The sequence below is a fragment of the Cupressus sempervirens genome, chromosome 1 (assembly GCF_028749045.1).
Source record: "Cupressus sempervirens isolate cs-2001-9-10 chromosome 1, ASM2874904v1, whole genome shotgun sequence".
Lineage (NCBI taxonomy): Eukaryota > Viridiplantae > Streptophyta > Pinopsida > Cupressales > Cupressaceae > Cupressus > Cupressus sempervirens.
In genome coordinates, this window is record NC_143118.1 from 686,830,440 (window position 1) to 686,855,142 (window position 24,703).

Genomic DNA, 24,703 nt, shown 5'->3' on the forward strand with positions numbered 1-24,703 from the left:
CATCAAAAAATTTATTATAAAGAAATACAAAAAAATAATATGAAAAATAGCGACATTTATAACAAATACTCTATTGACTAAATAAATTATAGAAACTAAAAAAATATTATTTAAAAAAAAAACTAAATATAAGAATAATAATTTAAAGTAATTTAAAAATTAAAATCTATTTAAAAAATCAAAATTTTAATAAATAGAAATTACAACATAATCTAATGTGGAGATACAAGTAACTAATTTTTAAATAAATAAGAAAAAAAAAACGATAGTTAAACGTGGATATTTAAAATATAATCTTATGTGAACAAATTAGATTATTAATAATTTTTAATTTAAATATCATAATATTTACTAAAATCTTTTATATAGATTAATAAATATTATTTATTTAAATTAAATTTATTAAATATCATTTAAAAAACCATAAAAAAATCTATTATGAAAAATTAATAAGAGAAATACAAAAATATAATATGTCTAACAAATATTCAATTGACTAAATAAATTATAAAAACTAAAAAATAATATTTAAAGAAAAAATTAAACTAATATTTTAAAAAAAAAAAATTAAAACTAAAATCTAAATCAATTTTTAAAATCAAAAGTTAAACCAACTTGCAAATTTTCTGGTTAATTAAATTTCCACAAATAACCTATCGGCTAAATTAAACAAATATTTATATAATAATAAAATACAAAATTATACAACATCTTAAAATGACATCGCTTGATGTCTTTTGAAAATTTTCCCTAAAATTAGAGCGCTACCCTTTTACCCCGATAAAGGTTCTATTTGATGTTCGACAAAATCGTCTAATTTGCATCAAGCCAAATCCCTGCTGCCATCGCAATTCCAACGCAACGTCAATAACAAAGAGAAATATCAAACAGAACAGAAATTATCAATTATGGCCGGCTTGTGAAAAACATCGACACTCTCAACCCCCACAATTAATCTCATTCTTCATCTGAACACCCCTCCCGGAACAATTTTCTCCTCCAAATTCTCCATTAAATCTGCCCTGAATATTTCTCAAACTAATCCACCTGCGCAATTCTCCTCCGCCAAGACTTCCGCTAAAACTCCTCGCACTAAATTTACACCAAAAACAGCTGAACCTAAACCTAGAACCCCGCAAAAAATCCGACAATTGACGACCTGAATTCGTCTCAAAATATGTTAGTATCTGCAATTTTTTAGGCGATGGCGACGGCCGCTTTCAAATCCACAACAAAGCGCACACAAATAGGCGCTCAAGAAGACGACAGCTCAAAGAGCCATGACAAAAAGCGAGCGGGCGGTCACATGAGGTCCAGGAGCTTGAGCCGTATGAGCCGCTCCAGCTCTGAGATTTCCTCATTTCTCCGCCAAATTGAAATTGAGCCAAAGGAAAAGGAGGATTTTGATAAGCCCCCTGTCAGCCCTCTCAGCGGCTCTTCTGAAATGCTCAATTCGCCCCCTGTGACAGAAATTCGAGGATCCGCTACGCAAAGGGGAAGGTCCGCTTCCCGTTATCAGACAGAGAATTTTCAGAGAGGGCGGTCAGTTGTCAGAAATGGCGCCCCTGCGCGCACGGTAAATCCTACGGCTGAAGGACGGCGGAAGCAGCGTTCGGTATCAGTTGTACGCCATTATCAGAACAGTGATTCCACCTCCGAGGTATGTATGTTTCTTCCCCTGCAAGCGGTAAATTTTTTATATATTTTTGTGAATTTCAAAGGCCTTTGATCTTCTGATTTTGAGATGAATTTTCGGTGCTTTTTGGATGTGTGGCGGCATTTGTGCCAGACAAATTGGGAATCTTCACCTCACAAATTAGAATTTTAATATACTGGTATTTAGATTTTCATGTTTAATTGTAATAAAAGTCTTGAAAATTTTAGTCATAAGATCAGTTGTGATGTTATGTTTGGGTAGCCTAAAGCTCGTTGTAAGCTTGGTTGTGTGCAATCTGGATTGCTATTCTTTTGTTGTAACTTTCAAGCTTTGTTCAATATATTTCTTAAAAAATTTAGTCATGTGTCAGAATAATAAAGAAATTGGTTCGTTCAAAGATTTAGGAGCATGGTAGACAAGGAGTATTCTCCCTTAGTCAAATGTATCAATTGAGCAACTTTTAAACGACCACCAAAGATAAATGGCAATATGTTGTAATGTGTTTAACATAGATTTTTGTTAATTGTAAGTAATTTTCGAAGTTAATTGTGTAGAAAGATGATACTTAGTTGGCTAAGAGTAGATAAAAAATATGAGATTGATTTGATAATAGGGTGATAAAAATAAAATAAAAAATTACTTAGTTGTTCAAATTTAAAATTTATTTACTACTATTATCACGAATTCTTGATATCTAATGAGTTTGATAGATATTTTTGTAATGTGTTGAGAATGATGATTTAGTCTTGATTTGGGACTAGTGCAATAGAGACTTCTTAAATGATTCAAATTAAGCCCATTCTAACACTTAGGGACACACACAAATAAATATTTGAACTTAGTACTCTTTAAGTGTCTACAATATGAACTTTGCCATTACAATATATATCTTTTGACTTATAAGTTGTTACCATTTCATTCTATCTTCATTCTATCACTCATATTTTAATTATACTCTATATTAGACATTGTAAGTGTTAGAATCTAAAAAGATTAATAACCCAGAAAACTAGTGCAAAGAGTAAATATCTAAACTATGAATGCAAATGATACAAAATCAAAATAGCATCATAGAGTTAGTCTCGAAGAGAGTAATGCAAATGCTGGAAGCAAAATAGCATTAAGGGGATGCAAAAACAAGAGATACAAATACAAGCTAGGTAGCATGCTTATATAGGCTAGGAAGAGGGAGGAGGTGGCAACACCAACCAATGAGGAGAAACCATCTATTGGACTAAAGATAGCAAAATATCTTCCCAAGATAGCTAATGGATGCTCACATGTAGGAAGGTGACACTTCATAACCATTCACCTAATAAGACATGCTTTATTAACCTAAGCGAGATTATTAAAAGTGTAGGAAAAACCTAGCAAAATAAGAAAAATAAAAAACTACACTAACACCCCCCCATAAAGGAAGCTTAGGTGGATGCTAACCTAGCAAAGCTATGAAAGCAGGAAAATGGGTCCCGGCAACAAGGCCTGATCAGGTACCTAATACAAGAAAAAGAACTAGATGAAAGAAACTAAGCCTCCAATCTAGGAAATGTCCCAAAGAGAGTAACAAAAAAGAGCATGAAGCATCTCCGAAGCATGAAGCTGCAAACGCTGTCAGAAGAAACTGCTAGAACCCCCATTGAAATAGTGCATGACCAGGTAGAGAAGACAAAGTCTGAAGAGCTGATCAATCGAAGAGGTGACCTCCAAAGGTAGGAATGAATGAGTGTCTATATAGTAGATGAACCATCTCACCGAAATGCATAGGTTCCTAGCCATTGCATCCGCCTAGTACATAGGAACAAAAATTGAATACGTAGATCACTCAACCAAACCAAAGAAGCAATAGAGCCAACAGGTGAACCCCCCCATAATGCTGAATAGGGAGAGGGGTGACAGGAACACTGAAATGCAATGCCAAAAATATCTGCAAGAAGAAGAATCAGGAACACCAATAGTGCAATAGAAGTACAAGCACAGGATAAAGGGCGGTGTCACCGACACACTGCATGGGCTAATGTCATGGAAGAAAAATTCACTTGACAAAGGTGGATGAGCACAAAATGGCAAAACATCATGACCCCCCATGGCACTTTATAATTGAGTGCGAGTACAAACAAACATAAGGTGTACAAGATCTTAGATATGCAAAAGCAGGCACTTTATCTCAGTGCGTTTACAGAAAAAGGAATGCAACAGAATAGAAGCATACAATGCTCAGAAGTCAGAAAGAAGAGTGAGCCAAAAGAACAAAAAAAGAGATTCCAGGACCTATAGAATCCAAGTAATCTGCCAGAGTGCGAAAGTGCAAAACTCGAAGGAGAAAGAACCTAGAGTAGAATCTGGATAAAAGACCTCTGCAACTGAATAACTCACAGAACCAAATTTCCAACGATGTCTGGCGAGCCTAGAAAAGAGTCCGAATGAGCGAGATATGGCTCTCGGAAGGCAAAATAGAACATCTGGCTTTGATTGCCAAAACAGGCAACCAAATTGTAGCAAAAATAAAAAAAACCTGTACCATCATCTCCATCTTAGAACTAGCTTTTTGACGCATTTTTCGGATCGAAAAAATACGTCTGTATGCTCAAGTTACGGAAGAAAAATCGACAGGGCCTCCTCATGAAGAGCATATGCTAAAAGTGAAACTTGGGCACAATAATCAAGGAAAAAAATAGCACCACTGCGATCTACTCGAAAAATCATGCACTTTCAAAAAAAAATCGCCTCGATACGAGGTCGTATGAGAAAGTTATGATCCTTCGAAGTTTCCAAAACGAGAATTGTGCACAGTCACGACTGAGAATCTGCAATTTCTGAAGAATTCATGCATGAAAATCAAAAAACAACTCCACTAGTGGATAGAGCACAAAAAAATAGCCAAGTTCATAACAAGAATCATCAAAATCGAAGTTCGTATGAGCAAGAACGAGACATTTGAAAACTGCGTTCAAATCTGCGACTGCCAACGGAGAGGGGTATGGCTGTAGCTTTGCATGCTCGATTCTGCAAAATATACAACTTGCATGCAAAATCTAAAAGATACCCAGATGATTTTTCGGGGCTACGAACAAAACTTAGAAAGCATTTTTCTTTTTGATGTATAGAAGATGCTGATGTAGTGTAAATTAGACGCCTTTAACAGTAAAAAACGGCTCCAAAAATTAAAAAACGACCCCAACAACCAAAATATGACATGCAAATGTTGGATCAGCTTCCTAAGTCCATCAATGGCATGTTGGAACCTGCAAAACTGATTGAAAACTCCAAATATGCAAGTTGGTTGTCAGATTTGAGATTGAAACCCCAGAGAAAAACGGTTTTTGTCAAAACTTTTATGATTCTCAGGATCATCCAAAGATGCAAGAGAAGAGCATACTTCGTTTTTCAAAAAATTACAATAAAGTTTATTTGCCCCCCCCAAATCTCTCAAATAAGGAAACTAAAATCTACTCTTGCACATAGAAAAACTCTGATACCATGTTAGAATCTGAAAAGATTAATAACCCAGAAAACTAGTGCAAAGAGTAAATATCTAAACTATGAATGCAAATGATACAAAATCAAAATAGCATCATAGATTTAGTCTCCAAGAGAGTAATGCAAATGCTGGAAGCAAAATAGCATTAAGAGGATGCAAAAACAAGAGATACAAATACAAGCCAGGTAGCATGCTTATATAGGCTAGGAAGAGGGAGGAGGTAGCAACACCAACCAATGAGGAGCAACCATCTATTGGACTAAAGATAGCAAAATATCTTCCCAAGATAGCTAATGGATGCTCACATGTAGGAAGGTGACACCTCACAACCATTCACCTAATAAGACATGCTTTATTAACCTAAGCGAGATTATTAAAAGTGTAGGAAAAACTTAGCAAAATAGGAAAAATAAAAAACTACACTAACAGTAAGAACATTCTTTACATGAATGGACATTATTTAAGAGTGAGATATAATTGCACAAGTGTCGGTATGTAAAGTTCGTAAAGTTTGACCCTCATTCTTACTTTTAAGTTCGAATTTCTTACCATTCAAAAATATGCATTCCCTAAGGATATTATAAAATATATTAAAAATTATATGTTTTGTTTTGTTTTTGTTGTTGTTTTTTTTTTTTTTTCAATCTTTTGACTTGTAAGTGATTATTATTTCATTCTATCTTCGTTCTATCACTCATATTTTAACTATAATCAATACTAGACATTGTAAGAACATTCTTTCCATGAATGAACAATACCGAAGAGTGAGTATAATTGCACAAGTGTTACTATGTAAAGTTCGACCCCTCATTCTTACCTTAACTTTAAGTTGAGGTTTCTTACCATTCAAAAATATGCATTGCCTAAGGATATAATGAAATATATTAAAAATTATATGTTTTATTTTGTTTTTGTTTTCAATTATATGAGGGACTTCCCTTCTTTTGAGGGGCCAATTACCTTGAATATATTTTATTGAGATGACATGGATGACAAGGATTTACAATTGATGGTTGGTTATATATATTTTATATTCACTTTAAAGTAGGAGTGACATTTTTTTAGTGTGTTTATTTATTTATATTATTATGTATAATTGAATAGGATTATCGACAACTTTGGTAAAGAAAATGATTAAGTAATAATAATATAATGAATCATGTAATGAAAATAAATATTCAAATCTTATATTGGAGTATTTAGTTTGAGATTTAATGAAATTATAGTATGATATTAAATGTAAAAATTAATTTAATATTTTATTAAAGTTTTGTCAATGTCTTTTATATTAGTAATTTTTTTGTGTAATGTTTTAGTTTATTTTTATGATCACAAAATTATCTTTTATATTTGTGGACTTTATTTTTAATCAAAGATATAAATTTGGTTAGTACATTTTTTTTTTGGTTGATTTTAATGTTTCAACTTGTTTGTCTTGGTTGTTGTATTTGTATATAAAAGGATCAGGTTGATGAATATTATATTTTTAGGTTATGATTATTTTCTTTGGACACAATATAATGATTTCGCAAAAAATATCAAAGATCAGAAGAAAACATGTATAATGATGCTTACAACATTGATGTAAATTTATCTAATAGTAATGTTTAATAATGTGATTGAATGATAATGTTATGATTCTCGACATTGAGACTTAATCTAACATTGCATAAGTATATTTTAGTCGCATATTCTCTGTACATTTTGACTCCATTTTACCCATCTCTTAAAATTAAGATGAGATATCTTTATATGGGTCTACATGAGTCAAATTTATGTATAAGTATCGTTACCTTTCATCCTCTATACCCGTTGTCATATGCTATAAATCACACAAAATGTACAAAATTTCTAACTAGAAAAAAGATTAAAGTTTCAATTTTTTCCATCTTTGCATGTCTTTCTTCTAGCCCTCATACTTTCCCTTTATCTTATCAAGATTTTGAACTTTTCATCTTGACATTGTAGTTCATGAGTTTCTTGAAATCTTAGAAATGTTTAATACTTCAAACATTTAAAAACAATATCATCTTTATTTTAGGAGTAGTGTTGTTACTTTTTATATACGAGCCATGGTTCAATATTTTGACTAGGGAAACATCTATAGTGATCCTAGAAATGATTCTAATGTGAGAGGTACTTGTCTTCCATCTCCACATCGTGTAGTTATGTACTAATGTCTTCATTAGCTCGAGTAGAAGTCATATGCGTCGAGTCCTTGATCTAGTTAGATCCTTTGGGATGAGTCATACATAGGACACTATTACAATCGTTTAAATTTATCTAATTTTTACTTGTAATTAATTTTTGTTGAATAATACATCTATGAACATCTTCTTGGATCCAATGAAGCCCAAAGTGAAGGATAGATTATCCACCATCAATAATTGACTTATCTATCACTCAATTGTTTATGATGAGTTGATCTATCCACCCTTCAAGAATTATATTTCTCAAGCCTTGAAGTGGATTCATCCCTCTAGTAGTTGGAGACATGTTTTTAAGACCCAAAACACTTGAATGGATGTCGATATATATTGATGGTTTTGAAATGTAACTTCCCCCCTTGAATACGACATCTTAGAAGAAAAAATAATAGGTTTTGGATCGAGTTAGACTTATAAAGACTAGTGAAAGGAAGTTAATAAGAAACCAATTCTGGAAAAAAAAAAAATTTTAAGTTCCATGCCCACATATTTGACATGACATGGGAAATGGGTAAATTAGATAGTTTGACGACTCCCTAAGAGTGTCTACTAATTAGATCTAGTTAAGTTCTAGATGTTTATCAACCTTTTCCTAAATCATTTCATTTGTATATCTAAACATCTTTGCATAAAGGATAACTTAGTAGAAGTGATAGGGTCAAATGAAGTGCAAAATTGTAGCATATACAATTTCGATCACTATAATAATACATACATGTAATGCTCTTAAGATCACATCGTAAAGAATGTAAATATAAGTCATCATCGAATTTTGTCAAATAAGATGACTCATTTTTCTAGCTCTCTTCATTTGCATGAACATCCTGATGATGGATCATATAGTGTGATCCGAAACATTGATGATAAAAATCATTCACACAATCAAATCTAGAAACTAATTAGTAATAAAATCGAGTTTAATTGATAAAACATTAAAGAATTCATATTAGAATCTCTTGTTTAACCTACTTTAAAAATGTTATATATAGACAAAGTTGTTATGAAATTGGTTTATTTGATGTTTAATTTGCTAAATTTGAGCCCTAGTTAAAACATACATCTTTGAAAAGTTTAGAAGTTGTGCCTCAAAAATTATGTGGAAGTAAAATATTAAAATACAAATTTCTTAAAAATATTGTTTTTATTTATTTATTTATTGAAGAAAGCTAATAATTACAAATAGAGAGAGCAACAAGCAATAGGCTGCAAAAAATGTTAAGGAGTAACTCAATACTAGAAGACTATATCAGCCAGCTCGCAGATTGGTAAACCAAAATACAACCCAAGAACAATGCATAACAACCAACTTGTAGGCTGGAAAAACAAGTCACAGAGAAAATACAATGTTACATATTGCCTTCCATATATATCTTAAAATAATTTGTCTTTGTCTAATAGAATCAACAATGTTACATATTGCCTATCGTATATATCTTAAAATACAATGTTACATATTGCCTTTCATATATATCTTAAAATAATTTGTCTTTGTCTAATAGAACCAACAATGATATCATTATACAAGCTAAGACCAAATCAAACTTCTCTCCAATCCCACTCATGATAAAACACAATAGAAAAGATGTTCAATTTTCAAAACAATAATCATATAAAAATTTCATGAAAGAATAGAAACTCCATTTCTTTATCATCACTTCAACAACTACATATGAGAAGCTCCTACATTTAATTTTCCTAATTTTAAATGAAAACACCCAGATGATCTTCGCCTCATATGTGGCTCCACATTTCATTAAAGTTAATAAATGTCCTTGTTGATGGAATGAATTGTGAGGGACATCCTAACTACTAATGTTGTGATTGTGTACGACTCCACGCATCTTCTATTATATTTGACCTAAACAAATGAAATGTCACCCACCATACGTAATGAGAAGTTGTAACCAGGCGAGGGACATTTTGTACGTCGATGGGCTCCAAGTTGGAAGTCAACCTTTTGAAATAAAGGGCAGGACGACAAGCCTTTGTCATTCGAACAAGGGATTCTTTAATTTGTCGTTTGCTTTGGAGTTCAAACTTTGATGAATGTATGGCTGTGGTCCATATTCAAATTATACGCGCCCATTCCCTCGTCGATTTGAACTTCAGTCATCATTTGCAACACTTTAATTTTGAGCTATTTACTTTTTTGGTACATCGACGAACATAATATATTTAAACATCAAACTTTGGGAGCTTCCCTCCGAATAGAAAAATGGGTTCTAAAGAATGATAGAAGGTTATGGTTAAGGAAAACCCCACTTCAATTTATTAAAACTTTTATATAATATTTTAGTAGTAGATCACTGCATTAAAAGTGTATTTTATTTTTTATTGGTTTTTCTTACGGAGGATTGAAGAATTGCACTTCTTCAACTTAGAGCTAAGGATTGAAGTACATCTACACCGTCAAAATCACTTGGGGCACAATTCTGATCTCACTCCTTATAATGTCGGAGTCTTGCACTCAACAAGACTTGATCCCTAGTGGGCTCTTTGTGAGCCATTCAACTTCACTAATAGACCAAGGTCCCATTCACTGCTTTACCCTTTTGAATATATTAATTTAGACAAAGTAAGTGGATTTTTTAAAAAGTTTATGTAATTATTTTTTATTCATTTTTAAATTGGATTTTATGTAAGGATTTGGTTCATTCACAAAATCAAATATTTTTTTTTGTCTATTAGAAAGTGCAAAATAGGCTATTATCAAACACAAAGTTTTCTAAAGTGCTTTTATTGGAATGGTGGTCTCAAAACCACCTCTTGTAGTCAATGACCTTTACATTATTCTTCACTTTCTCAAAGCTTTCCTTTAACTAGAACCCTTCACATCTACAAAAGGAAAATGACTAGAGAATCTCTAGTATTTCTTAAACGAGCTTCTCTTGGTCATTTGAAGGATACCTAGCCCTCTAGCTAAGCAAGCAACTTCCTCTAAGGACTTTTTTTTTTACTTAATTGAGTGTACTAGTCAATTGCGTCCCCTTGTCTTTGGTTAGTAAGTTGAGCTAATGTAGCCCTCTACCAATCCCTTACTAATAGTAGTATCTTGGAGAAAGCCCATTCTATTGGATTTCGAAGTAGATACAATACCACTACCTAGAAGTTGACGTAGGAAATTATCCAAGAGCTCATTGTCATTTATTATTTATTGCACACTCAACCATTCTAGAGCCAATGAAAAATAATTTCTCAAGTCTTTAGAGATTATGATAGGTTGGATTAATCCCTCCGACCACTTCTTGTGTGACAAACAACTTGTTTTTCCATCATGGGAAGTAAATTATACACCAACAGAGTTTCTTAAGACACTACCAAGGAGGGATACATGTACCTTCATTCACAACAATCTCTATGTTTATGATTAATTAAGAAACCCAACAAGGGGGCCAACCCTTACAAAAACAAGCCCAAAGATGAAAAAAAATCATCAACAACACATAAAATGCTTACTAGAAAACCAAACACAAAGCACAGAGGTTAGGATCCCTTCAAAGGAAAGGTCAATCTCACACCACAAGAGAATACATATGAGACTTTGAAGAACAAATCTTCCTATCATGTTAGACAACTATCTTGGTGATACTATCCTTAGGCTACCCAACAAAATAAACACTGCTAGGCAAGGTGCCAACACAATGACTAGAGTGCTAAAGAAGTTAAGCAGTGTCAACATAAACTTGACAATAGGAGTAGAGTGATCCTCATGGCGGGAGGGAGTTGCACCTGAAGCAAGTGAAACATCCATGGTTGCAGTAGGAGAAGGACTCATATTAGCTTCATAAGCTAGACCCCAAATAGGAGGGACATCGTACTAATTTTTAGAAAGGGTTTCATCACCATCAATAGCCTAAGAATCCTCAAAGGAAGAATCAAAAAGAGTATTTGATGCATGGACTATCAAATGATCCTCACAAGCATCCTTACACCGAGTAGTAGAACCCTTCTGATGTAGAAGAGCACAATTAGAATCCATGTGACCACTGGAGAAGGAATGACACCAACAAATGGGAAGGCACATCTCCATGATGATTTGTCATTCGATCAACATTAATTAGATTTTTACTTCGATCTTGGGATAATTATGTGCAAAAGTCTCAATTGCAATCCCTACTTCTAGTTGGTAAGTTGAGATAATGTGGCTTGCTAAAAATCCCTCAATGCTACTAGCATCTTGGAGGAAGTCCTTTATATTAAATTGGATGCAAAAAAATGAATTCTTATAAATTGTTAAGGAAAGTAATTCAAGAGATCATTTTCCAATTAGTGTCCTTATTGCACTCCCAAAAATTATAGAGCTAATATGAACTACTTTCTTGAGTCTTTCAATATCATAATAAGTTTGATTGTTCTCTACTTGTTTTTGTTCATCTTGGAAAGTAATTTGTACAATAAAAGAGATTATTAAGACATTAACAAGAGGGATACATATACCTTCTCTTCCATCAATCTCCTTTTTGATTTGGCATTCCATAAACATTAATTCAACATTTTCTTTTCTATTATTAAGAGAAGATACCATACATGTACCTAGGTTTTGAGCTTCCCTTTATATTCAATTACTAATTTCTTTACTTGTCTAACAATCCAATTTCCAAACAATCATACCCACTATCACTTAGAGTGCTCCTAAACAAAGCTTCCCTTTTTGTAATTTAATTAGGTTCACATATCCAAATCATTGAGGAAACCCATCTCCTTAAGCATGTCCACGCCACATTTTAAAAATGTTTTGCATAATTGATCCCCCCTTTGATGATGAAATCCTTTTGGAAGATAATTTCCTTAACATAAATATCTTTGTACTAAAGAGAAAGAAGGGAGGAGAAATCATTCCACTTATAAAGCCATAATGCATCCACCAAATGCAGTTAAACTAGTCTTCAAGACAAAGTTTTCTCATAGATTGTGTTCTTGGGTTTTGATTTCCTTGAGATCTTCACCATCCTAAAGATAGTAGCGCATGTTTAATGATTCATCTTAACATTTTCCTTTCCTACCACTTTTGACTTCTCACAAGAGACAATTTTTTATTGTGTTTCTATTTCATCATCAAATTCTACCAAGAAAATTAGATATTGTGGAAATCATATCATGTTCCAACGTGTTCAAATACTTTATGAATTGGAAGATAGAAAAGATTGGGAATATATTGACAAAAGGGATCCAAACCAATTTAGTAGCCAAAGTGTTATTTTGAATACTAAATAAATTGATGATATCTCTAGCTAAGGTAATAGGAAAACATACATTCTTCGAGACCATAAAAGAAAACATGTTTAATTGTATTCCATGTCTTGCTAAAGAAATTATTTTATGGTATGGTTTATTGATTTCAAGGTACTTGTGGAAGCATGAAGCATAAACTTCTTCAAGGTATTTGTAGAAGATAAATGTTAAGGATTCTAAAGTGCCTCAAGTCATAGTAATTTTTCCTATGATCAATAGCCATTTTCCATGCCAAGAGGAGAATTTGACAAGAAAGTATCATGTATATTTGTTCACATTAAAGTTTTGCAAGCTTTAAAGAACAATATTAACATAATGAATTTATTCATAATGTTTCCTATTTTGAAATTGAAAACTCTTGAAATTTAATCACGCATGCTAAAGAAGGCCTTTTGTTTTTCTTTATTTATATGTTGGATGAGGCTTCAACATAGACAAAAATAATTGCTTCCATTTAAAGGATTTTCTAACACTTTTTTAAAAACAAAATTATATCATCAATAAACTAGAGTTGAGAAAAGGCAATTAGTTCCGCAACAAACATTGGCCCTTGCCAACTCCATCTATTGTGTGATGGAATACTAAACCAATCATGCATATTTACCATAAGAAGATACAAATATGGTGAGAGAGAATCTCCTTAACAAAGTCCACAAGAGGCGCTAAATAAATTTGTAGGGCCCATTAAAGAGGATGGGGAATTGAGGCAAAGATATGTACTAAAAAATTAGGGAATATATTTTCTATCTCCTGGGTAAATCACAAGCATATTCTTTCACGTAGTATGCCACAATTTGAAAAAATAAATAAATGATCCAAGTTGGGTGCCTTGTTTGGGGGCATCTAAGAGGGTGCTAATTTGGTTAATGATTTGTTGGCTATAGCTTGAAGAAATTATGATGAACACACATATCATAACCATCCTCATTTTGAAGGAGATACATGAAAAAAGAGACTATCTCAGTCTTAATGGTTTCAATAATATGCCAAGATTTTTTGAAGCCATCTTTAATAAGGAAAAATCTATCATAATTGCATTGAGCCTTAGTCATGTAATAAAATAATTCATATGGTATTTTTCCACCCTCTTTAAGCTAGATTTTTGTGTATTCTTCGTGTTAATGAGTTTCTTCATAGATTTAAATTTTAACTTAAGTTGACTAGGATGTGCTTTTTTTTCTTAGTGTATAGGGGTTGATCAACACCTCCTCTTCAATTCTTTTAATCTCAACAAAAATATTTGTGAAAGAGTTCAAACTATAACATTTTAGAGTTATTTTAGGGTGCACACTTTTTTACAAAAGATTTTGTTTTTGAATCTCTTACTTTGAAAAGCCTATCCCAACATACTTTTACCAAATCTAGGAAGGTAAAATCTCAACACCACATGTTCTCATTTCTAATGGATATGTGAGATTAAGAGAATCTTCTAAGGTCTAAAGTTGAAGGGGGTTGTGTTCAAGCCTATATGAATGCACTAATCATGCTCTTTTTCAGATTCATATGATGAAAGATCTCTCTAGGATGTTACAATCACCTAGCACATGGTTTTCTCATGTTAGTTAATCATTATTTAGTTCAACACTAATCATCTTAAGGTGATTGTTTGACTTTGCATCTTTTGTCATTTGAGATTAAAATACCCTTAAAATATGTAAATAAAAATATAAAATCTATTTGAGACCATGTTGTTTGTTTGAATTTGCATTTTTTATCATTTGAGCTCAATATAGTTTTAAAATATTTGCATATCTAGTGAAAAGTTCATAGTTATAGAATATAAGATAATAGAGATATGATCTCATAATAATATTTTTAAGTTTCTTCCTAGTGGGATCGTAAGCATTTAGAAGAATTTCAAATTCAAAGAGAGACTTTTTAATTAATTGGGCACAATTGCCAATAAGATTCTTTCCCTCATATTTGTATACTCATTGCATCTTTAAAATAAATAATTCCTAGACCACTTGAAGCACCTTCAAATTGTTCAAACTTCATGTTCCATAAGTTCTTTTATGTCACCTTTGAATGAATCTTGTAGGTTCATATAATCTTGATTTAGTTTCTTGTAATAATACAAAATACAAAATTAGTTTATTGTAGGTATAATCGATACTTGAAAAGTATCACTTATTACGAGCATTGAGGGCCTTGATGTTCCATGTTAAGAGATAAGCATAGGTTGAATCTTGTTCTCAATGATCTTATAACATCTTTGATGATGATTAAAGATTTAGGTTTGATAGTAGATTGTTTCTGGACTTTCCTCCTTTGGGGCCATAATTGGCCTAGGAATTTTGGGGTAGTTGATGTGAATTTGTTCTAATTACTTCATTGTTACCAATGATCGCCTAGCTTTATTGTTGTCACATGTGGAAATAGTTACTTTCAAGTCCATCTTTAGACTAACAATTTATGCTTGCTCCCCATTTTGAAAGATCATAATAGTACTCCTAACATGAGAAACCAAAATTTTCACCATTAGGATTGTTAACTTTGAATCAATAATTTTGAGATTGGGGACTATGGGTGTGCCCAAGATAATGTCATCTTTCTTGAAAATATTGATTTACAATCTTGCCAATTTGTTTGAAATTACTAGGCCCTTAATCGTATAACTTGCAGGAGTATGAGTAGTCAACTTGTAGCTATAGATTAACTCTTAATTAAATTATCCATGACAATTCATATGATCATACATAGATAATTAAGTTTGTGATGATCATATTATGAATTGTGTTCTTCTTCATTCCTCAAATCAACTTAATATTTCTAATTAATTATTATGTAGAAAAGTATCTCTTATGTTATTATCTCATGTATAAGCTATTTCATTACAACCAATACTAGAGTCTTAGAAGTTGTGTATATAAGGTATAAAACAAAAAAAAGATTTGTTTCATTTAGGAGATTAAATTATGATCTCTCTAATTCATTCCTAAGTTTGCAAGTTAGTGAATTTCTTTGAGTTGTGTGATAAGTGAGATCTAGATATTGATAAGTTATAATAAATATTTTAAAATTATTACATTTGTTTAGAGGAAGTTATTATGAAAACTATTTTGGCAACATCATAGTGGGGCCTTCAAGAGGCAAATAAAGGAGTAGCATTGCACAAAGAGGATCCATTAACTTAAAAAAATGAGGAATACCATAAATAGTGATGATATAAGGTGAGAAAACAAGAAGATAAATTATGAAATATTTTGAAGTATAGTAATGTAAATACAAGGGGTAGTTAAGATATAAGATCTCAGGGAAATGATTAAAAGAATAATGTTTTGGCAAGGTTCTAGATATTTACTGCACATGTAAGTCATACCACGAGACTTAGTAAGAAGATGCATCTACTAAATGATATGATAATTTTGGGTTTGAACTAGATCTAAAAATTGATAGTCACCTAAATAATTCTTTGTTTAGACATTTTTAGACTAAAGATGCATATGCAAATGTTTGATGACTTCAACAAATCAACTTTAACAAATGTAGTGGTTATTTGGCCTTCATCACATTCCATGCAAATTGAAAGTGAAATGAAATTCTTATAATTGGAACCAAACCATAATTAATATGGTATCACCAAGGGATGTGTTGGTCTACTTGACATGTTTGGATTCTCAAGAATGTTAAGTTATATATATGTGTGTGTGTGTGTGTGTAAGTGTTCCCATCTTCGGTTACTCTAAAACTTTAAATATAGAATTTCAAAATAGTTTTGACAAAGAGCATTATACTTCTTTAAATAATAAAAGAAAATTAAATTTAAATTATTATCTTCAACTCTTTTTTCAAGAAAATGTGACTATAAAGAGGTCGCTCCCTTTATTAATATATAATTAAATAAAAGATCCTTAGAATATTACAATTGGTGATATAATAATCTGACTCCATTGTTGAACTCAATAATCCTTGCTAGCTAAGTTGAAGAAAAGAGATCTTATTATTCTGCCAAGAAGTAATTCAATTCAAACATGTTGGCTTTGATAGTTCCTTTCTTAAATAAGGTCCATGTTTTTTTATTTAATTTCCGCTTATTTGTATTATGCTTCAAGATTGAAAACAACTTGGATTCCTCAATGTGGAATTTCACTTGAACTTGGTGAGCATTATTCAACGCAACCTCATAAGATAGTTAGGAAGTTATCATTCTTCTAATGTTTACTCCCTACACAATATCTCCCATAACTTGTATTATAAGGGTAAATAATCACGTATATATTTTTCCATAATGCACACGCCCCTTCTCTTGGGTCCAAATGTTGGTTGCCTAATTTGGTGGGTTGTCTAGATGTTTAAGTAGTCCATTAAAACACACATATGGTGTTTCCTTCGAGCATTTACAACAAACACCAGTCTTTTTGGCCATTTTGTTATGAATATAAATCATATTGTTTTCTCTTAAGGAATCTGAGAGGTGGTTGTTAAAGCCTCTAGAAGATAGACACAACTCCGTGTTCAAGGGTGTTATGCTAGCTTTAAGAAATCTACATCTTCAAGATTATGTTGTGCTTTGTTTCTTGATGAAGGGTACTCCCCTAATATGACAACGCATGATAGAAACAAAGAACAACAAAAATTGAGAGAACAAAATATGGGTTTCTTCTTATTTTTGCAAATATGGAATTACAAAATTACAACATGCAAACCCACATGGACACCTTCCTTACAATAGTCTGCAAACTAGAGTTGTGACTATCACCCTAACTACCCTAGATAACCTATGAGACTTCCTTAAATAGACACTTTTTACCACCTAGGAAGGTGCTAGACACTAAGCCCTAACCCTTGAGGCCGACCAACCTCATATTATTTATACTTAAACACATAGGATTGTCTCCAAACAATTTACAAATTACTTTTTCGGATGGGTCCACTTCTAGAGACCATAACTGGCAAATTGTTGACCCGATGGGCTATTATAACCCCATTCTGAAATCCTCGACTAGAAGTCTATGATAGAGAATTACAGAAGTGTCCTTCAATAATGGTTTCACCTTTTTTCATATTCATTTAGGCCTTCATTGCTGAACTTGAAGTTTGGATAGCCAAAGTTCATACCAAAAATATGTAATAACTTCACCAATACATATGATATGACAATAAAACGCATCTGGAAAGTTGATATGTCAAAGACAAACCTCCACATATGATATTAGAATAGTTTGAGTACATAATACCATCTTACTAAAATTAGCAAGCTCCTATGAATAGCAACTCTGCATAGGAATAACCCTTATTGGAAACATAAAATTGGAAAGTTGGAAGTAGAAATATTTTTACGTGATGCAAGATTCCCCTTACACCCAAGATGCTCCTGCATCATTTCTACTTTTGTGATTTGGTTGCATCTTTGAATCAATTTTTTTTTCATCATAGATTTTTGTCAATTTCTATGATGGTTTTGAACTTATTGATGGGTATAGATCATTTTGCACTATCCTTTAGGGAATCCTTACTCATAAGTTCGATGAAGCCAAGCCACCCATTGATACTATGACATATGACATTGCTTTAATCTTGGTCAATAGCTTGATTTGCTATGAAATCAACAACAATATTTGTCTCTCAATTGATGTTGGAGAGGGACACATTTGTTATATGGTTTAAAAATTACTTGCCTATTAATATGTGTTTTGACTCTCCAATTTTCTTTAACTCTTTAAAATACATTTAATTTATATATAAACCCATTCTTTATTTCATTTAGAATATAATTATATTATACTTTAAAATTCATAAATTACATTAAAAGAAATAATTACAAAATATTGTAAACATCAAGTATAATGCTAGTATTAGTTTAATTGTAAACCTTTAAAATTTACTCGTAAATGTGTTTTTGAGGGTTAATCCTTGTCTAAATGTCAAAGAAATGGTTCATTGGAAGTCGTCAGATGCAAGTTGGATCAAAATCAACTTTGATGTTGCTTCAAAATAAAACTTGGGAGCTTCATAAATTTGTACAGTAGCAAGAGGTGAAGATGGTAACATTTTGGCAATGGTAGCAAAAAAGATTGCAAATAGAATGAATAACTAAACATAATGCTTAGCGGTAGTAGAAGTTGCATTATTGGGTCTGAAGTTGAGGCACACAAGATTGATGTGGAGGGGGCTTAAAATTGGTTGTTAATGGTTTAGCGAAAGGAGAGATGGAAACTTGGTATTTGAATAAGCATATTAGGCAAATTTAGTGTTTGTTGGAAGACTTAGATGATTTCATAATTATGCATATGTTAAGGGAGTCTAATGATGTGGTAGATAAATTATCAATGCTAGGTGTAAATGAGGACAACTTAGTACTTGTTGAAGATTTTAGGGATATCACCCTATGTGATCTTGATCCACCAAGGCATTAAGTGTCCTTGGCACATGCCCCATGTACAAATGGAGGCGAGATTGACATAAAATGAATTTGATTTCGTGTCTTTGGCATGTGTGAATTTTTTAGGCTAGTTTGCGCAACAATGGAAGATATCATTAGAAAATGAATCTTTTTGTGACTTTGGTGGACGGTTGTAAAAACTTGTTTGACCCACTTTCCATGCATTGTCAAAAATAAAGTGATATGGGTTTAGAGCAAAGTGTAGGTGGTTCAAAGATGGAAGCCAATTTTTTGCTGAGAACAACAGGTAAAATTCCATTGTTTGAAGGTCTAATAATAGTGAAATGGTTGCAGAATGTTTACAAGCTTGACGATGAGCTTTTCTAGGAGGTTCTGAAGCTGTTATTTGGCAAGGATTACCCAGTGTTTGATTGGAGGACTAGGTCAAATCTCAACATCTCCTCTCTATTTTTGGCAATTGCCTTGATGGTAGCTAACTCTAAGCCAGAGGTTTTAAGCATGACAAGAGACTATGTAGAGCCAAAATAGGGTGTAGGTCTAGAAAATGTTGTGAGTAGGGCAAAATTGGGGGTTAGTATCCATATGGGGCAGCAACCATAGAGGATGATTTGTGGTGATATGGGTGAGTTGCATCCCCTATTGATATGATCTTCCAACACACCTACTAAGGTTCACCTCCCAATAGCTCATATGGGGTGGTGCAAATTGGATTTTTTCCTTTGATCCCTTAAAGAGGTACATGCATTGTCAAGTGAAGGAGTGACGAGGAAGCCAAAAATGACACTAGTAAAATCTTCACCTCTGGTGGGAGAGGATGGTCACTTGTTGGTTCGAAGGCATATTCCACTAAAACATCACAAGATGGGTGTTAAAGGAGCTGACATGCCTGGTTCAGGCAGTGCTAACATACCTGAGGGGCATATTTCTCTTTGTTGGTTGAGTAGGGCCATGGTGGTGGAATGACGTGAGGATCTTCTTCTTCGGCTAGGTATGCATGAGGGTGGATGTTTCTTTATTGGGTGATCGTGCTAAGGTGTCAAGTGGTTTTGCTACAAGCGATAGTGTGTCTACTTATTCGATTTTGAGTGGTGAAATCCCCAACTTTACTTGAGAGAATGCAACCAACTGGTTCAACTGATATGTGGGTCTTGGTGGTTCTAAATGTTTGTGTTAGGGGTTTTTGGGCTTTCGATGTATGATCACATTTTGAGTCTAGTTGGGTTGTGGTCATGGTGATATTTTAATGAATCTTTCATGCATGGGTAGCTTGGTGGGTCAGGGAATATGATGGTGTGAGTGGATTTTGTCTAGCCTCTAATTAGCAATACAACTCTATGTATTCTATTTTCAATATTAAAACAAATACTCTTATTATCAATCAAAAAAATGCAAACCCTCAAATTTAAAATTGAAGTGTTTTCTTTTTAATATGTATAATATATTATTAATAGGGTTATAGTTAAATGGTAAGATTATTTGGTTTTTGTGTTTGAAACTAATATAAATTTATTTAGGTATATCATACTATTAGAATGGTGTGTATAAGTGGTGTTGTTACTTTAGTTAAGAAAGCATGAAATAGACTTGTGGGTAACATATGACAATGAGACCATGTAGCAATAACAATGTGTATGCCATGTAAGAAGATGACACAAAATATAAAACATGGGTATAGGTAATGCAAGATGATGAGACAATGAGACAATAAGGAGATTTAGGTGATACAAGAAGATAAGATAATGGATCTACAAGGAGGATGCACTACTAGAAATATACGAGACAACATTGAGAGTATGTGGCAAAATTGTAATTAATATTAGTGGATAATAGACTAATAATAGACAAGACACCTTTTAACATAATATAGTAAAAGAAGGAGAAGATATTTAAATCATTATAACATAATAGAAAATATAAGAGATTGCAACTATACAAAAATCATATATTGATAAAGACTTTGATAAAACAAATACCTTTGCAAATAAATTGTATTAAATAAGAATCTCCCAAACAAATTATCACAATTAAAAAGTGCTTAGTAAAATTCTTTATATATGATTTTTAAAAAAATATATATATTACACTAAAATATATTAAATTAAATTGTTATTAGGCATATCGGATTTAAAGTCACACAACCTAGTCCCCACTAGTCTCACTTAAATAGTAGACCATTATGGCATCTCTCAATCTTATTATCTTGTCTACATGATTTCATCAATAACAATATTTTGTTAAATTAGATCTTAATTTATGATTTTCTTTTCCTAAAACTTAGATTACAATAGAATATAATTATAAGATAATTTATTATTAGAAAATAGAATTTGAAAACCATTTAATTAAGACACTAAAATCTAATTAAAAATATTTTAAAATAAAATCACATATTAAAATCAGGGAACCGTTATCCCCACTCAAGAACTAAATCTCTTAATTCCATACTTCTTGTTTATATAAATTTATCAACAATATCCTCTTAAAATGGGTCTTAATTTAGTATTAACCACTTTAAGATGCAATTATATAAAAGCCTAGAATGACCCATTTACCAAGAAAAGAATGGGATAATCATATTTTAAGAAGAAAAGAAATAATGATTTACTTTTGTTGTAGATGCCATTATTTCATAGTTACATATTATCTCACCCAAGAAAGATGCAAAATGAGTCTTTCATGAGTAAATTGATTTATGGATACCCCACAAATGGGATCGAATTTCTTGTCTCGTAATTAGTCCATTTGGTAGGTAACCCAATAATCACTTTGTCCCTTTTAATTTTATGCAACTCACCAAATAAGTAATTAATATTATAAATCTCCAAAATCCAAGACATGTGACAATATAACATTGGGTCGGGTTATGTTGGGCACATAGTTAGGAATACATTTGGGATATACATAAATTGTTAGTCCCTGCGTTTCCTTAACATAGTAGAATTATAGTTTTTTTCCTAAACATGATGAGAGGAAAAGTGATTTTTAAAATTTATAATCATTTATGTTGTCAATTATTATTTTAATAGCATTTTAGATTTAAATATTTGAATTCTTTAATTTTCAAAATTTCAAAATTGTAAGAGAATTTTAGAACTAGTACAGTAGGAAAAACATTGGTGGCATTAGGGGGAAGGGTGACTGTACTCTACTGGTGTGAAGGCTCTCCCTTCTTCTTCTAGTGGGTGAAGGCTATGTGAGGTCACATGGATCATAGTTGGCACTTCGTCCTTGACTTTGATGATGGGTCTTCCATGGTTTACTTGATTCTGCATTCACCTTAGTTGTGTGCTATCTTGTACAAGCTCCCGTATTTAGCTCTCCCCTTGGCTGTGTACTATCTCTGGGAGGGTGCATGCTCTGTCTTGTGAGGTATCTTTCACTCTTGTCAGAAGTATGCCTTTTATGAAGATTTTTCCCCAAGTTTGGTGCTTGGTTGATACTAGAGGCTGTGTAGTTATGGTTGGGAACTAACAGTGACTTGGTCTAGCTACTCAAGATAAAGAGTTTTGATGGACACTCTTGTCTAGAGCACATGACGCCACCCTTGTTTTGGTACACTAGGTTTCAATGCTCCCCATGTTTTCCTTTTTGTGATGGGTGAAGTTTTTTTTATTGTTGCTCCTCTTTGTGTCAATTGGATCTATTTACTTTCTTGGACAATGGTTGTTGGGTGAATAATGATAGTGTTCAAAGTTTCAATCTTGGATGGTATCTTTGGGTTTGGCTTGCTACCATTTTGGGGGCTTCTCCTAGCCTTTTGCTTTTGTACAATACATTGTCTTGTAGGAGGTGGACTTGCTACATTTTGACAACTTCTCCTTCCATAGTTCCTATGGAGGTCGATGAGTCCCCTATTGAGGTGGAGATGTTCTGGGTTGGCTCTCTTGGGCTCCTAAGATTGGTGTTGGCCCTATACTTATGGGGTTTATTGTGTTTGATAGGCTCCTTGCAACCTAAGTTCTTAACCGTGTTGTGATGAGTAAGATTTCTTGCATCTAGTTTGATTTATCTCCTATTGAGGTGGAGATCTTCTAAGCTTGCTACACTAATCACGTTGATGACTGGAAGTTTAATGACTTCTTGGTGAACTTTTTGATCGACTCATTTCTCCTACTAAGGTGGACCCCTTTGCTATCGAGGAGAAAAAGGGAGATTACAATTGGTTCTCGGATTGATGATCAAGGTGTTGTTGTTGTGTAGAAGTTGATCTTTGTCAGGCTCGCCCTGTAACGCCCTGCCAAGGGATCCAAAAGAATTAACCTAAAGTTTTACTAAGTTTGCCAAACTTTTTAAAAAGAAGAAGAAGAATGACATACACATCAAACATAAAGTAGCGGAAGCAATAATATACAATCATACAGAAGCAAACATAACATATTACATTCCTTAAGGATCCCAAGACGTTGAATCACATTTAAGTTTAAATAATACTAAGTCTAATAATTACCACATCCACATGAAAGAATAATTATAAGCCCAAGTCCATTTAAATAATATACATTTGTTTCAAATGCCTCTTGACAATAAAATTCAGAATGCTCAATCATCCACTGTACATGTCACAGGGTATGAAAGCCTGAAAGAATATACATTTAAAACAGGTTACATCATCCCTTTAAGATCTATGAAACAAACTACATTACAAGAAGTAAAGATCATCCACCATAAAGATATAACCATCCATAAGAAAGATATAACCATCCATCATAATACACAAAGATAGAATGAAAGGAAACACAGACAAGAAACTCTAGCCACAACAACAATGAACGGATCTCAATGGTAAGAGTAAAAAACACTACTACTTGACCACGTAATAACCCAAAAAGGCCCTTTCCCACCACACTAAGAAGATAGTCTCAAGTCCCAAATAGGATATTAATCAAAAAATCAAAAGTAATATCAAAGTCAAGGAAACCCTAAAAGTAATCTAACTCAAAGGTTCCAAGATAAATTGACATTTAGACCTAGAGGCAAACACAAACACGTAGGAAATCTATACTGCTAGTGGGCAAGTGTCATCGTACAAACCAACTCTAGGGTTACCCGGCTAGTCTTTTAATCCTCCGGCCCCCTAGTGACTCTATGCGGCAATAGTATGCTTTCGTACTAACAAGGCATACTAATGAGTTAACTCTAAGGTTACTTAGCTAGTCTATTAATCCTCTGACCCCTTAGCGACTTTCTGTGGTACCAATATTTTGTTAATTCATTTTAAACCCATTTGATTAATAATAAAAATTGCGATTATTTGAAGGCCTGCTGGCCTTTACCTACGTCGGCATGCTTTGTTGCTGCCGCAGGCAACAATGTCATACTGTTGTTGCATGCAACAGTTTTACCTATTGCCGTAGACAACAATAACACTGTTGTTGTGGGCAATAGACTACCTTGTTGCCACAACTCTAAAGGCTGCGATAGTGGGGTAAGGGGGGGTGGTGTGGGGTTTCCCCACCGCCGCCCTCTCTATAATATATATATATATATATATTCTTTTATAAATAAATAAAAATCATTTTCTAAACAACTCCCTCAATATAATTTTTTTTAATATATATATTTTTAATAAACATTGCAAATACAGTCTGATAGGAAAAATATGATTAACCATTCAAATTTTTAATTTAAAATTTTCATTTTGTTTGAAACCCTTCCCAGCTTAAAACTAATTTCTTAAATCTACAAAACAAGGGTTTCACTGATCTTTTAACCCTCATGCATACAGAAGAAAACAACATGCATACCCATAATTTCAAATTGAAATATTGAAAGATTCATCACAA

General features: G+C 32.8%; 1 protein-coding gene across 1 annotated transcript in view; it reads left to right on the forward strand.

Annotated features, from left to right (window-relative positions):
* Window positions 1-811: 811 nt before the first annotated feature.
* Window positions 812-24,703, forward strand: part of LOC149579799 (uncharacterized) — a 35,404-nt gene continuing 11,512 nt past the window's right edge. The window contains exon 1 of the mRNA XM_089786922.1: window positions 812-1,660. Within this exon, the coding sequence (XP_089643048.1) occupies window positions 1,205-1,660 (456 nt within the window). The 5' untranslated portion in view covers window positions 812-1,204. The remainder of the gene's footprint in view (window positions 1,661-24,703) is intronic.